This window comes from Rousettus aegyptiacus, unplaced genomic scaffold, assembly GCF_014176215.1.
Source record: "Rousettus aegyptiacus isolate mRouAeg1 unplaced genomic scaffold, mRouAeg1.p scaffold_m13_p_4, whole genome shotgun sequence".
In the NCBI taxonomy this organism is placed as follows: Eukaryota; Metazoa; Chordata; class Mammalia; order Chiroptera; family Pteropodidae; genus Rousettus; species Rousettus aegyptiacus.
In genome coordinates this window covers 51,629,962-51,647,107 of record NW_023416307.1, presented here as the reverse complement: position 1 = coordinate 51,647,107, position 17,146 = coordinate 51,629,962, and the positions used below count along the sequence as shown (strand labels likewise).

Here is a 17,146-nt window from a genome sequence, read left to right as displayed (position 1 = left end):
GAGAATTTAAGAGTGATTTTTATGTTTTGTGGTCATTGAGTTGTTTTGAGAGTAGACAAATCTTTTAAGAATAAGTTATTACCAACATTCCAACCATCTATTTTACTGAGATTGGAACATCTCAAAGCATGAATTCATTTCTGACCTAAGTCTACGCCTTCCCTCTGGATTCATATATCACAGAGAATCAGGAGGAAAACAAATAGAAATGCAACCAAAGACGACATGCACTTCTCCCTTTCAGCTAGATTCCCCAATAGAGCAACCTTTAAGGTTTACCCAATTTGGGCCAGAAAGCTCTACAAGCTTCTATGCATTTGGCTTGACCTTTACTTTTTTTCCTTGAAAAGATGCAAAAAAAGCCAAATGCATAAACACAGAGCAGCTGTCTCTTGGCAAAGACAGCATTCACTGCACATAGCCACACCCTGACACAGAGACGCCAACCCCAATCCGTCCCTGAGCTCCAGCTGATTCAGTTACTGTAGATTTCCCCAAGGGTTCGCTGAGCTCACCCTCTGATGTAAGAGTGAACAGGAAACCACATGCTGGGGTGGCTCAAAATCTGCCATCTCCTACAGGTAATGCCACCACTCCCACTGATGCTCTCTTCCCCGACTTCTCATGCAGAGACAGGACCAAAAAGGAAAGTTACCTTGCAGACGGCTGCCTGGAGTATTGCATCAAAGCCCCCCTCGGGAGCATCACGGTTCCGGGACACCCTCTGTTTCCGAACTTCCTCATTGAAGCTGTCAACTCTGTCTGTGAGAGGCAGCAAATGGCGGAACCCAAAGGAAGGGACGCAGTTTGGGAATAACTTGTACCTAGAGAGAAAGAAGAGAAGAGTCATTTTTCCATCAGTGTCTCTAAATTTTAAATAACCAAGTATGGCATGCACCAATGAATATTTACCCAGCACCTACTGTGTGCCCCTGGGATGGGCAGAGTGGGGAGAACAGAGAAATAACAGTCTCAATACTCTGAACATCAAGCCCTAAACTACATGCAAGATTGTATATAGCAGGTTGTAAATGAATGGAATGGACAAATGATTCAGAAAAAAGTAGAGATAGTGGGCTACTGTGCTCAGGGGAAACATCATAGAGAAGCCTAGGCGGCACAGAAGGGACAGCTTTATGGGCTGAGGAAGGAAGCCAACATGAGCAGAGTTACTCTATGAAGCCAGCTTCTCCAACTCTGCTGCCGCTACAGGACATAGGATCACACAATCCCTTCATTTCAACCTACTCAGAGCCCACCAGGATGTGCTGGCACAAAAAACCAATGTGAAATGGAACAGGAATGAAACGTTCTGTTTCTTCATTCGTTTATAACTATCACAATGCTAAACTATCAGCTCTTGTAGATATAATAGAAATCGTTTAGACACCAACCATCTTCAAAGGGAAAATTATATCTGGAACTTTGAAAAGAGGGAAATATTGCACCTCATTAATAGGTTAATGCCATGTCTTTCTACTGAAATATTGGGCAATCTCATCTTTAACCTGCAGTAGAGATCCCAAGTGACCCCTGGAGGAAGTTAGATCCTAATTATAGTTCTAGGATTTTCTGCTTGATATATAGCCAATTAAATAGGAAGAGAGGCCTTACACTGTTTCACAAATGGGTTCACTAGGTAAAAGGGGTGAAGGAAGAGTGTCCTGGCCAGAGAGAAGATCACATGCAATAGCTCTGTGGCAGGAGGAAGCAAAGACAGAGGAAGACCAGGGTAACTGCAGTGCAGAGAGCAAGGGCAAGAATGGGCTAAGAGGAAGGTGGGAAGTCAGGCTGGACGAGACTGCACAGGTCTGTGGACATGTTAAGGAAGCCTCTCTTTCAGAACAAAAGATGAGAAACAAACACTAACAGAGAGGCTTTGGCTGCAGGCTTTATAATCCAATGCAAGCCATATGCATGGGAAGGAAAACAGGCTTAGCAACTGCTAGGAGACCCTGTCTAACTGCTGCCAGGACACGGGCAGGTCCAGACAGGCTCCCCTCCTCCTCACATGTGGCAATCTTTGGCTTTCTAGGAGGCCATTCCATTCTCTTTTGGGACCTACAGTGCCTACTCCATCCACCACAGTCACTCACAACAAGCTGGTTCTGGACAGAGTCATCCTCACTGCCACAATGACCATGGTTCTCTCCAGACGGGGGCAGCAGCTAGAAGCTTTCCCCACTTGCCTTTCCTTTGTTTCACTCCCTCCTCCCACCCCAAATCTTTACTTGTACCCTGTGCTTGGACAGGTCAGATTCCTATAACCTGTGCCTTGGGCCACCCAAACTTTCATCCACATCTCATTTTCTCATAAAGAGAAGAGTCATGTAAACTGCATTCCCAGCTGGAAAAAGGAACTGAGCTGAGGTCCCATCTGCGGTTATTTGACAAATAGGCCCAGGAGGAAGTAAATACACGCCAGCTCTCACTTCCCTCTTTTCCTCTGAGGAGCTACACCCTTCTGTGTTGTTCTGGGCCTTGATTTAGGACTTCAGGTGTGTGTTGATTGTCATGGTTGATCAGGTTGATGAGGAATGGGAGGAGAGGAACAGAATAATTGTCATTCGATGAAAAAAAAAAAACAGGAAAGCTGTGAAAAGCTCAGCTAAATTAGCTAAATTACCTCTTTCCATACATTCCTGAAAATAGAAATAAGTACAGATGACCCTTAAATAATGCAAGGGTTAGGGGAGCCGTATATAACTTCTGACTCCCCCAAAACTACTACCTACATATATATGAGCAAATGATTTTTGACAAGGAAGCCAAATACATACAATGGAGAAAAGAAAGCCTCTTCAATAAACAGTGATCAGAAAATTAAAAAGCCACATGCAAAAGAATGAAACTAGACTACTATTTGTCACCATACACAAAAATTAACTCAAAATGGATTAAGGACCTGAACATGAGACCTAAAACAATAAGATGTGTAGAAGAAAATGTAGGTACTAAACTTATGGGCCTTGGTCTTAGAGACGATTTTATGAATTTGACCTTGAAGACAAGGGAAGTAAAAGAAAAAAAATGGAATTATATCCAACTAAAAAGCTTCTGCACAGCAAAAAAAAAAAAAAAACAAAAACAAAAACAAAAAACCCATCAACAAAACGAAAAGGTTGGGAGAAGATATTTACCAACAACACCTCCAATGAGGGGCTAAGATCCAAAATATATAAAGAACTCATACTACTCAACAATGAAAAAACAAACAATCCAATTAAAAATGGGCAGAGGACCTGAACAGACACTTCCCCCATGAAGACTTACCAATATCAAATAGATATATGAAAAAAAAGGCTTAACTTTACTAGCTATTAGGGAAATGTAAATCAAAATCACAATGAGATACCACTTCACGACTGTTGGAATGACTACTATCAGCAAGGCAGGTAATAACAAGTGTTGGAGAGGTTGTGGGGGAAAAGGAAGCTTCATACACTGCTGGTGGGAATGTACACTGGTAAAACCACTATGGAAAACAGTATGGAGGTTCCTCAAAATATTAAAATTACCATATGGCCCAGCAATCCTTCTTTTGGGTATCTACTCAAAAAACTTGAAAACATTTATCTGTAAAGATATATGCACCCCAATGTTCATTTCAGCACTATTCGGGTTGGCCAAGACATGGAAATGACCAAGCTGTTCTTCAAAGGATGATTGGATAAAGAAGCTGTGGTACATATATACAATGGAATATTACTCAGGGGTAGGAAAAGATGAAATACTGTCATTTGAGACAACATTTATGGACATCGAGAATATAAAGCTAAGTGAAATAAGCCAGACAGAAAAAGTTGAGAACCATGACTTCACTCATATGTGGGATATAAATTGAAAACAACAAATAAGATAAACAAAAAATCATAGACACAGGCAACAGCCTGGTGGTTACCAGAGGGATGGGAGGAGGGGGAAGTAGAAATGGGTAAGTGGGTAAATATGTGGTGATGGAAGGAGATTTGACTTTGGGTGGTGAACACGCAATGCCATATACAGAGGCTGTATAATAGGATTGTACACTCGAAACCTATATAATTTTATTAAACAATAAATTTAATTAAAAAATGAAAAAAAAATTAACTACTAATAGTCTACTGTTGAACGGAAGCCTTACTGATGATATAAACAGCCGATTAACACATACTTTGTATGTTATATGTATTATATACTGTATTTTTAAAATAAGGTAAGCTAGAGAAAAGAAAATGTTATTAAGAAAACTCTAAGGAAGAGAAATTACATTTACAGTATTGTACGTATTTGTTTAAAAGATCCATATATGAGCGGACCTGCACAGTTCAAACCTGTGTTGTTCAAGGGTCAACTGTAGACAAATTTTTCCTGTGGAGCAGTACTACTAAGTAATTAGGAACTATAAAATGTGTTTTCCAGAGAGAAGCTTTCGCTGCAGAGAATTTACTATAACCAAATTAGAGTCACCTCTTAATTAGAAGAAAACAACTTCATCACACAGACCCTGCATATAACCTCACCTGTGACTAGTTATTTAACTTAACCCGTGGAAGAGCGGAGTGGCCTAAAGATCAGGGTCTTTGGGGGTCTCATGCCAGGAAACCCTCCCACCCCGACCCTGCGTCTGTGCTGTAGGGCCCGGTTTAGAGCCATGTATAGGGAGTTACTAAAGTAAGGACTATGAACCAGTAAGATAATTAAAATATATATGCTTAAAGAGCCTGGGGGAGCATGTGTGCATAAAAAGTAAATTCGATTTGAAGACACTAGATCTAGGCAAATCCAGAAAATAATAATGCTTCAAGAGAATATTATAGATCAAGCTGATACAGAGAGAGACAGAGAACTCCCAGGTGCCAGAAATGAAGAAGAAATCATCCAACAAATGGATGGATTTAGGAGACTAGGTGAGAAGTGAACAGGAGCTCACAGCAGAGAGCTCGCCATGTGTCAGGACCTCCCAGAGGGCTGGGGCAGGGTTCTAACGGGGTCGATGCGCCTCAGGCCCTTGCGAGGCCAAGCCCTGGACTGCGGCTCTCTGCATGTAGCAGAGCACTGCGAAGAGCTGCCCTGGTTGCCAAAACCAAAAACAGAAAAATTCCAGCCGCTGGCCTGGGAAAAGGAAGCAAGATGCACTCTGGGCCAAGAGCAAGAAAAATCACCCATAAAAATTGCAACTCCAGGCAAGTTAGAATTCACTACTCTTAAGGTGAAGGAACCTCCAGATGAGAAAAGAACAGGAAAACTAGTTCCAGTGACACCTGGAGGACACCTGGCTGCAGTGAACATGAAAGCACTTGCAGGAGGCCAGCATACCAGGGGCGTGTGCTCCTCCGATGAAGAGATGCTAATGAAAAAGTTATGGAGCCCACGAAAAACAAACCGCCACGAAGGAATGTCAGCAAGTTCAACAAACTGAAGAGCCTGCAGTTCAAGAAGCAGAGATAACTAAATGACTTGAGGTACTTTTAAAACATTCAAGGAGAGAAAGGAATAAATACCAAGACCAGAACAGGATATTATCGGGCGGGGAGTCAGACAGCTGTGAAAAAAAAAAAAAAAAAGTATGAAAAACAGAAGTCTGTAAAAGAATCAAATAAAAATAAAAATATAGTCACTGAAATTCAAAAATGAAACTTTAGTGCATGAATTAAACAACAGAAGAATAAAATGGGAAATTGGAAGAAGTTTCTTAATATGCGGCTTAGGAAAAGAAAGTGGTAGAAATTGGGGGAGAAAAATTAAGACGTTTAGAATGAGAATCTCTAACACACATCTAGGAGTGTTAGAAAACGGAGAGAATAGGAGACAGGAATCGAAAACACAATTTTTTTTTCTGAGAATTATCAAGATAAGGATGTATTCTTTGATTAAACAAAAACGAACCAAGTACTTCCATTTTCCTGCATGTGCTAAGACATCTAAGATCTGCTCTCTTAACAACTATACAAGTATATCTCAAGTATAGTGTCATTAACTATTCTCACCATACCGTACATTAGATCCCCAACATATTCACCATATAACTGAAAGTTGGTGCCCTTTGACCAACATCTCCCCATTCTCCACCCTCTACCTTCTACCCCCTGGCCATTACCATTCTACTTTCTGTTTCTGTAAGTTCAGTTTTTTCAGATTCCATGAATAGATGAGATATGACATGTATTTCGACAAGAGCCCAATACCACTAAAAAAAAAAAGTGTTTAGAACCAGAAATAACATACCAGATTAATCCTTCATATCCTGTATCAGTGACTATCATGTGACTCTTCCCAGTGACACTATTCCTATTACTCAGAATAGCAATGAAATAGTTCTTTAATCTGATAATTAAATCACTCTATGTCATTTTTCTATGGTAGCCCCAGTACCTCTTATTTCAGTTCTGGCATTTCTGCTGCATTCTAAGATGGGAAGGGATGAGTCTAGGATCTTGATCCTTTGGCAGAAATATGTGGAGCAGGAGGAAGAGGGACAAACCTCAGGAAAGACTCAGGAAAAACTGGCTCTCTTTCCTCTGAGATGTCCTGCACAGGAGGTTAAGTCACTTTTCCTGACTCCTCTATCCCCTCCAAAACTCCCTGGAGGCTGCTTCTGCTGCTCCCACCACCACAGAAAAGAAAAACCTAGCCGGAAGTGCCACTGCAGCTTGAAATGAACCCTGTGATTTTCCTCTTCACGTGAGCTAAAGGAAAAGCATAGACCAGGATCGCAGACAACCAGCCAGGCATGGAACACAAACAGTGAAGCAAGCCAGCTGCGAGACAAGAGGGGGTGGTGAGAACTGCGGCAGCCAAACCTGTGGAATGAGCCCGCTTTACCAGAAAGAAAACCTAGGAATCCTGGTTATTCTTAATTAAATCTTCTATTTTTTAAATCTGGGTAACTAATTGACAGTGGCATTTAAACTCAGAAAGGCAGACAAAGCCCATGTGCAGGCTGGATCAGGCATGGGAACAGCCAGACTGCATTCCCCGGCTTGCTCTGTTCTGCCCTGGAATGAGTGGGGCATTTCCGAGGACACCTGAGACACCACACATATCTCACTGCCTAGGCGTGGGGAGAGAACTGAGCCAAATGGGGGCTCCCCGATGTATTTCCTGGCTTGAAGGAGAGAGATTTGCATAACCTAGACATGATGTTTCCTTCAAAACTTCCATTCTTTACTGGATTTCCTGTCTTACAAACAGCTTGTCAGTGTGCCTTATGCTCACTGTCAAGACCTTTACTGTCTACAATTGGTTCTGCCTTCTAGTGCTTAGAGAAGGAGTTCTGAACAAGCAGTAAATAATAACCTGATTTCGAATGCTAAGTGCCCTGAGCCAGGCCATCCTTTGCCAGCTTCCAATCTAGCATCTCACAGTTAGTGGATTGTCCACACAAGAATGAAAGTGAAGACACACCCTGTCTGTGTGGAGTCAGGGTCCAATCAGAGGGCAGAGGTGGAAAGGAGCAGATAGAATCCCTACTCTGGATGAATTGAAAAAAGTTTTCGTTAAGGTGCTGGAGCCTCTGGTAAATACCAGAACTCCAATATGACCTCAGGCACTGGGACTCAGCTGAAAAGGGCCTTGGAGACAGGTCCAAGGTAATAATGCCAGCAGCCACCTGTGGCTAGGAGGAAGCTAAACACAGCAAATGATGACAGCTAGTGCTTCTTCATGGTTAAGGAACTTGGAATCTCATTTGTATTTAAATTTTGTCTTATCTTATTGTTTTTCCACCATGATGTCTAAGTTAGCTTCTAGGAGAGTGTACAGAAGGATCAGGAGGGATTCAGAAGAAGATAGACCACTGGCATAAATAGTGCCTCACCCTGACCATCCAACTTGATTCGAGTGGGAGTGGCTGAGGCTGCTGAAGGTAAGTTGAAGGGCTAGACAGACTTAAAGGCTTAAGAACAGCTCTCTTCCCTTAGGAGCAGCCAAAGAGACCAAGAACTGAAAGCAACCTCGCAAGATGGAAAGAGCCTGGATCCCTGAGTCACCACTTGAAGGGGAGCTGCCATGGAAAAGAAAGCAGCTCAACCCTTATCAGATCTTGTAAAAAATAAATAAATTTTCATGGTGTTGAGCCACTGAGATCTGGGGATTGTTTGTTACTGCAGCATAGCCTAAAAGGACCCTTAGACAAACACCTAGAGGGTCAGGGTCATTTTGAAATGGGTATTATTATTATATTAATGGAAATATTAATGGAAATGCAGATTCTGGAAGTAGTTCATCTTGATTCATATCCCAAGTCTACCCCTTACTATCTGTGTAATTTGGGGTAAGTTATTTATTCTAAACTTCAGTTTCCTCACCTTTAAAATATGGCTAACATTTATCTTAGAGACCTCAAAAGATTATTATGAGATATAAAAGAGATAATCTGTACAAAGTATTCAGCGTGGTGTCTGACGCTTGGTAAGAACTTAAGTCTTGGCTATTCCTTATCTAATAACTATTTTGGGGCCTTGCATCTCAAAAGCCTAACTAAAGTTGAATGTGTAGATGAGGCCAGAAAAAGTTGGAAGTTACCATTCACTGTAGTCACACTGCATAATCTTGACATTTAAAGGAATATATGAAAGACTAGAAAAGAAACAAACCAAGCTCATAAAAGTTGTGTTAGGGAAATTGAAGGATGCGGCCCTTTCTCCCCACAACACAAACACACCCTGACAGAGACCTATCCGCCAGTCCCAGTTCTTCTTCAGGGGCACAACTAACGCAGTTCTTTAGACTAGAACATAGAAGCAGAAGAGGCAAAGGCCACTCAGTCCTGGTCCATAAGATCCTTCTATGAGCAGTCCTCCAGGCATGATGACCTTAGAAGCCACATGTGAAAGGTGGTGGAGCAGAGGATAAGTGGAGTCCAGGTCCCTGAGTCTCTGCTTGGAGGAGAGGTGTCCACTGATCAGGAGAGCCATCCACACTTAGATAAGCAGAAACTACACTTCCATAAAGTTTGAGCCATTACATACAGTGGGATTTGTTTGTGGTAGCAGTTAAAATTCATATTCCATAACAATGCGTCAAATATTTTCTAATTCAAGTACTTGACTTATGTTGGAGAAAAAAGCATGCTTTTAATACACAGCACTTTCGTTTTGTCAGTGAAGTTGTATAAACAACAGGGGCAGACTTTGAATTCACTTATCCCAAATACCTCAGTCACTCCAAACAAGGGGAAAGTTTAAGTTGTTTTGCCTGCTCCCTTGCTAATCACCTGGGTTCATCACTTCCTGAGAACATTCTCTAAAATCTACTAATGCAGCAAACAGTCCCGTGTCAGGCAGACAGGGAAACAAGTAAGTGAGCTATGATCCTTACGTCTTTATGCAATCTTGTGACAGTTCCACGCATAGGGGGAGGACAGAACTGAGTCATTGTTAACCAAATTAAATACCTAAGCCTGGTCCCCACCTGCAAAATATGCCCCCCTCCCTTATTTGGGCTAAGTTCTCCCACTACTCCATTCCCCCATCCTCAAACACCCAACAGAAGGACAGCTGGTTACTTACCCAATGCATGGATTGGTCTGGTACCTCGGTGCTGTATAGGAAAAAGGAGAGATGCTCTTGTCTACAAAAGACCCGAACCCCAATCGGAAGTTGCTAGTGAGCTTCCTCATCTCCTCGGCAAGCTTAGTGCCCAGGTTCCGGATGTTGTCCAAGTCATCCTTCATGGACAGGGAGAGGTCCATCAGGTAGTACAAGTCTACGGGATAATCCTCCACCTGTCGAACCTGCAGCTGGAAGGCAGTCTTGTCACCTGTGCCAACAGAGAGGCCCTGTACGTTAGAGCTCATCCAACTTGCTGGGAGCCAGAGGGATGGAGTTTGCTTTCAAAGCTGGCCCATATCTTACTTTTCCTTAGTGACTGTGTGCCTCTCAGAAGAAACACTTTTCTTGGAAGTAGAGTGACAGAAGGGAATATGGGGGCTAAGGATGAAGCTCGAGGTTCTCCTTCCAAATACCTGGCTCTGCATTTTTAAGGAAACTCTTTAACAACCAGTCTCCGTAGCGGTGTTCTGTTTTCTAAACAGAAAGGACACTGGGGTAAGTGGCGGACGGTGAGCCAAACAATTCCAAGAACATAATTTGGGTGAGGAGCCCCCAAAGACACACCAAGGTCAGAAAAAAGACCAGCTAAGATGGGAATGTAGCGAAGACTTTAAAGGTGTGTGTGAAACAGGAAGTGAGGATGAAATTATCTAAAGAAGGATACAGACATGAGTGAGTAAGAACTGAGGTGAGAGAGACTGCAAAGCAATGGCTGGTAGGGACGCACTTAGAATTCCCCCCAAGGACAATGTTAATGCTTGTGCCATGTCTCCTACTGCTATTTCCCTAGCTATCTGTCAAACAATGGCACCTAGTTTGGGGACATATTTGATGTTTTGGAACATCATGGACACAATTTATTATCATCGGAAATTATATATAAGATGACAGATTCCAAATTTTAGCCCTATTGAAGGAGCAGAGAGAAAGAGAAAATAATTTTTGGTTCTATGATAGGATAGTCAACAGACAGAAGAAAGAAGAATTAATTCAGAAAAACAGAAAAAAAGCTGGTGTCTGGAAGGCGTGTCCTCTGCAATCTCATCCCCTAGGTATATAGAAAGATCCAAGTCAATGCAATACTTGAGGGATTTACACCGGAATAATGATTTTAAATCAGTTCATGATCTCTAAGAATGCGTTTGTTAGAACCAACATCAAGAAGCAAAGGCACCAGATAATTCTATCTGCCCTTGGGCTGATTAGCCTTTTAGAGGCACCAAGAGATGTCCTTGAACTCTTTGGACAGAAGAATTGTCTACACACATTTGAAATCCGGATGTACTTGGTATGTTTGGAGGTGCACTAGTGAAAGTGGCCTCACTCCTGTCCAAGGGGTCAACACCTGACCTGCCAGCATTGGGTCTCTCAGAAACCAATCTTTTACCTCCAACTGAAAACCAGCAAGCTGAAGCCTTCTTGAACTTATGGGATGGGGAACCCAATCCTCTATGCTCCCTCTCCTCTTCCCACTCCAGACCAGACATATTTCATTAATCGGACCATGAAGAATCAAATGACCAAAAGATTTTAGTCCTAGTTCCAGGCTGTCTCTCAATTAGGGGTGCAACCTGAGCCTCGATTTTCTTAAACATAAAATAAAAAGAATAACAACAAAGCACCGATTAAGGCTATGAAGGACTCATGAGGGAGAAAAGTGTTTTGTAAGCAGTAGAGCCTGCATAAATGAAGTATGATTATTATAATTATTATTTGGAGTCCAAGTGACAGTGCCGCACCTGCTTCCCCTAACTTGTCGTGGCGTGTACTGTTCTAGCTGCCACAAGATTGATGTAGTTTGGGTTGCCTGTTGGTATGAGCCTATTTTTAAAACCCATCAGAGTCTGACTCAAATGGAGGAATGTTCAAGATTTCTTCCAGAATGAATTCCGGACTGCTGCAATGTCTGTCTCTGGTTCCCATCAGACAGAACAAGAACAAGTCCCTGCATGGGGCCCCTCCCAGCCCTAGATGTCACCTCACAGGGGCGAGAGGAAGAGGAGGAGGGAGAACTTGGAGGGAACGGAGACCCTCCCTGGCCTTTGCATGGGCAGAACTCAGACCCCAAATGGCCAGAGCCTGCAATCATACACCCTCTGTCCAATCCCTTTTTGCAGGGTCTCCTGCATTTTCTGTCACTTGTGCCCTTTTTCCCACCCCCAAAGTTACAGTTGCACCCTCTTTTATCCAGAATCCACTTCCACCTTTTTGTGGATTATGAATAATTAACAGATGAGCACTTTAGGACCAGGGGACAGAAAGCTGGCCTGGCTTCAGAGAGCCACCCGCAGGAGGGAAGAGGAGAAGGGGAGCCGGGTTGGTATCCAGACCTTGTCACCAAAGACTCAGACACCTCAGGCTCCTTTCAACTTGCTGCTCAGTTTCTGGATCAGTAAATTAGACAGGATGTTAATTATTGCGGAGATTGAAGGAGACAATATATATAAACGCCATACAAATGCTTCCACACAAGGAAACTTCAGCCTCAATTCCCCTCGAGCGTCAACTATTAAAGCAATTTCCTGTGGGGATAAGAACAGAGAGAGAAAATCCTGCCAGAAACTTGAGTGAGAAAGGCTATGCCCTTAGGAATTAAATTTAACTCAAAACTTTCCAGACATAGAGGCAAAGAGGGATATAAGATGTAATCTATAGGTCTCTTTGTACACTAAGAGGGTGTCTATCCTGAAGTGAGAATCTTTTGGCATTACATTCTAAGAGAAATCGATCACTAAGAAGACATGTGCATGCATGCAATTGGGAAGCTGTAAATGTTAAAAAGAAATATTTCTCCAGTTTTCCAGAAAGGGAGGGGTATGAGAAAAAGAGGAACAGCATTAATGTTTAGAATAAGGATTTATTGCTACTACCTCAACTATGCCTGATTTTAAAGGCTACAAGCTTCTCAGTGAGCCTTGGCAATAATGGAATGTTCTGTCAGCAGATTTTGGAGGACCGACATTCCTGGACCTGTGCTCAGTGTGGGAGTTAGGCTATAGAGCACCAATTCCTCCACAAGGGTGGCCTCCAAGGTTAGCGGACTGAAAGTAAGCCATTGCTCTGTGTGAGGTGCACTCTGCTTGGAAAAGGCTTGGGGCACGTTTTCCATCTTTGGGGACACATTTGGGATGACGTGCACTTAGTTACACTCCAACAAAACATCCAGCTACCCAGCCCTGCTTCACCTGAGACTTTAAAATAGTCGCCACCTCCCCTGTGTCCAACAGGATGCAAGGACCTTCTCATCTTCACTGTGAGTGCTTGGTCTGTGCCTGTCTACAGTGACACCACCCTGGCCCAGATGACTCCCTCCTTCCTCTCCATGTAGGACCCCTACAAGTTCATCTGCCCCTGTAGCTACACCCCTTCTCTCTGCGGCCGCTCCATGTAATCGGGACCAGCAGCAGGATCAGATTAACAGGATAAAGCAAACTCGAAAACAAAATCTGATCACCTCACACCTGTGAGGATGAAGCTACTCCCGCAAGCAGCCTGCTCTCATGTCCTCTGGCTCTTCCTATTTCCAAAGCACCCAGCTCCAACTGTGTTTTGCACAGACTCCCCGCCGCTGCTCAGTTCAAAGTGGAGGTTCTCCCACCGTAATCAAGCATCAACTAGCATTCCACCTGAAATGGATTTTTTTAAAGCTTTCTTCTCTCTGTCCTCCCTTCAATAAAAAGTAAAAAAAAAAAAAAATTAGCTTTTCCTTAGGGCAATATAGCAGGTGACAAATATTACAAGAGAGTAAAAGTAGAGAATTCCAGCAAGAGCTTCTAGTTTTTTTAAGATTAATTTTTGTTCAAATGTTAAGACACAATAGTCCTTCAACACATAAAAACTGTTACCATCCCTCAAAGTAAGCAGCTTTTGATTCCCCAGTACCATCCACCTGGGCTAGAAATTGAAAGAAAGAAGGGAAACACGAAAATTAGCTATTTTACAACAGGACTGCAGCTGAACAGGGAATTAGGGCCTTAGTGCACACCTCAGAAAACTATCATCTAGTTCTTCTGTTCCCTGCAGCAGAAGGTAATAGAATCCCAGAATTAAACCAGGCCTGAAACCAAAGAATTGCCTCACTGGTCTAGAATGAAGCCTCTATTCTGGACCGTCCTCTATTCCCCACTTCAGAATCCTTACTCTTGACAAAGGGAACCATGGTTAGCCCTCCACAGTGTCTGAGCCCAGCATTAGGGCTCAACAGTCCTAGTTTCCTTGAAAATAACCCTGTCTTAAACAGTTGGGGCTGCTGTGACAAGTACCATGACTTGGGTGGCTTATAAACACTAGAAATTATATCTCATTGTTGTGAAGGCTTAAGTCCAAGATCAGGATGCCAGCATGGTCAGGTTCTGGTGGGCGCCATCTTCCAGGTTACAGAATGTCGACTTCTTGCTGGGTCTTCACAAGGCAGAAGGGGCGAGAAAGCCCTCTGGGTTTTTTTTGTTTTGTTTTGTTTTGTTTTAATTATAGCACTAACCTCATTTATAAGGGCTCTACCCTGCTGATCTAATCACCTCTCAAAGGCTCTACCCCCTAATACCATCACATTGAGGGGTTAGGATTTTAACTTGTGAATGTTAGGGAACACAAACATTTAGTCTGCAGCAAATCTCTTATCCACCCATCATCAAGTGTATGCATTGCCAGTATGGGTAGCAGAAGCAACACTTCTAACAGGTAACTGGCACCTCCAAGCAGCATAGATAAGGGCTGGCAGGAAACCCACATCAAAAGCCACCTGTATAGTCCAGTTGATAGCATGGCACCAGCGTCAACTTCTGGCTTTGATGACATACTCTGGTTATGTAACATGTTATCATTGGGAAAAGCTGAGAAGGGTACATGGGAACTCTATTATTTTTGTAACTTCTTGTGAATCTAAAATTATTTCAAAATAAAAAGTTTAAAATTTTTAAAAAGCCCTCAATCAGGGGTCATTTTTTGAGAGACGAAGAGATTGAGGCAAATAATGACTTAAGTAAACACTTTCTAATGGCTCCATCTCTAATTTTTTACCATTTCAGTAAACTTTATTTGAAAGTTTATGTTCTTTCTTAAGGATTTTATGTCCTTAGTTAAGGCTTTTTTTTTTTTTTTTTTTTTTTTAAAGATTGTTATCCTGACATTTTCAAGATTGGAAACAAAATGGAAAACATGATCTTGTGTTTATATAAAATCCTGCTTAAAGTCTGGCAGTTCCTCATAAAGTTAAACACAGAATTACCACATGACCCAGCAATACCACTCCTAGATATATACTCAAGATTATTGAAAACACATGTCCACACAAAAACTTGTACATGAATGCTCATAGCAGCATTAGCCATAATTGCACCAAAGTGGAGAATGGCCCAGTCATCCATTAAAATGTGGTATATCTATATATACGCAATGGAATATTATCTGGCCATAAAAAGGAATGAAGTCCTGATACGTGCTATGACATGGATGAATCTTTAAAACATTCTGCTAAGTGAAAGAAGCCAAACATAAAAGGCCACAGATTACATAACTGAAATGAAATGTCCAGAATAAGCAAAACTATAGGGATAGAAAAGAAATTAGTGGTTGTCGGAGACTGACTGTGGTAGGGAGGGTGAGGATAAGGAGTGACAGCTAAAGAGGACAGACAGTGTTTCCTTTTGGAGCAATGACAGTGTTCTGGAATTAGACAGTGCTGATGGTGGCACAGCTTAGCAAATATTCTACAAACCACTGAACGGCACACATTAAAATGATCAATGTTATGGTACGTAAATTATATCTCAATTAAAAATAACATAAAAACCAAAAAAATCCTGCTTAAAATACAGGGAGATGTTTCTTTTTCTTTTTTTTCCAGGCTTATCCTGGAACAATAACTTTGCCTTGGTGAAGTCTCTCTCATGCTGAGGCTTGTCTTTGGCTAGTCTGGTATGAGGCTGGTAAAGTGTTACATTTCATTCAACAAATATCTATTATGTAATAGGTAATGGGAAGAAGGACAAAGGAGACACAAAAGCATTTTTAAAAACGCATAATGGAAAAACCGATCACTACATAGCTCCTTCACCAGAGGCAAGGATCATTACTTTGAGGTAAGCAATGCATTTGGTAAACTCAAAATGTTGTCAACTGCAACATATTTTCTCCTTCCCCCAAATAAATAAATATCTGGGGTTTGCTTGTACTTCCTTTCAAATGTTAACATTTTCAAAAATTTAAGAGGCATCACTGGTTTCAAGTGCTTCCATATTTGAGAAACATATTCACAAAGTACTAGACTTTAGAAATTCATATTTCCATCAGATCTCCTCCGAGTCTTCATCCCTATAACTAAAACATCATCACAGTTTGGGTGTGTCTTCACAGGACAGCCAGCCTGTCCATCACCCTGACTTCCCAGCAAGGGGCTCTCCATCACTACACCTTCCACAGGACCAGAGCTGCACCCTGCACCCTCATTGCAATTTTGTATAAATACAGGATAACATTTCACATTTTATTTCAAGGACCAAAACTGTATCATAATGCTTAGTGGCAGATGTGACTAAACCAAATACTACTGATTTCTTTTTTCTTTAATTGAGCATACACTGAGCTTTATGCATAAATAAGTATTGTGCATAAATTTAATGTCAAGAGAACTTTGCCCAAGGAGACTGCCTTCACTCAAATTACACCTTTAACTCCTTTTGGGGCACTGCTTTAAAAGCCAATTGATAAGTCAAACAAAACAATAGTTTCTTTACCTTATAGTCACATCTTAATTCTGATTTTAAAGTCTGGAATTAAAATTCTGACATCTCTGGCTTTGAGAGCAATTATAGATGAAAAGTTCCACAAATATAAAAACCTCCCTCAATGATGACTCTGAAACTGTAAACTGTTTTTGAGGTGTGAATTTTGGTCTTTGTTTTCAAAGATTATCAAGTGAAAATTATACATAATTATAAATACATAAGTACATGAAAATATGAATCGTGAATAAAGATAGAGGATCTAGCAAAAATGAAAAATAATATTGTATTAAAGTGGATGATTTTTCAATAATTTCCTTTAAGTTACCGTCATCCTATTATTATAATAAAAAGGAAGATACATCATTCATGGTAGTTGATAACCATTTTTATCCTACCCAATGCTCCAATATCCCAATAGTCTACCACAACTCCTACATCCCCTTTTAGGTCAAAGCCCTTGACCCTGTGCCTGTCTGCATATAAGGAGACGAGTTATTTTCTTCTAGAGGATATCATCAAATGTCTGCCCACATAAAGGCTCAGCTGACTCTTTTCTACCTACTCGCATGGTTTTGTAAGGGCTCCCTTCCTTCTCTCCCAACTTGGTGTCTCACCAAACAAAAAGGCTAACTGTCATTTACAGTGAGATGATTTATAAAAACAGCAACTTCAACAAAACCCAGCAGTAATCCTGGGGCCTTCCAACTGTTTGTGCCTCTCTATCCAGCAGGGCCACTTACACCTTTTTTTTTGTTTTTTATTTCCAACATAATTCAATAGACAAAACATTTCTCAAATTTATGATGACTCAGAGCTCTTTCTAACGAAAACAAGAAGTCCTGAGTATTTCCTGCAAACCGCGTCACAGTCAATCCCTTTCTGAGACAC

The 17,146-nt window shown here is 41.6% G+C and overlaps 1 protein-coding gene across 1 annotated transcript in view; it reads right to left on the bottom strand.

The window, feature by feature from the left end:
• The window catches only part of ITGB5 (integrin subunit beta 5), a 104,137-nt gene that overhangs the window by 65,696 nt on the left and 21,295 nt on the right, over positions 1–17,146 (bottom strand). The window contains exons 4-5 of the mRNA XM_016135183.2: positions 9,492–9,741; positions 656–824 (exon numbers count right to left, since the gene is read on the bottom strand). Of these exons, the coding sequence (XP_015990669.1) occupies positions 656–824; positions 9,492–9,741 (419 nt within the window). The remainder of the gene's footprint in view (positions 1–655; positions 825–9,491; positions 9,742–17,146) is intronic.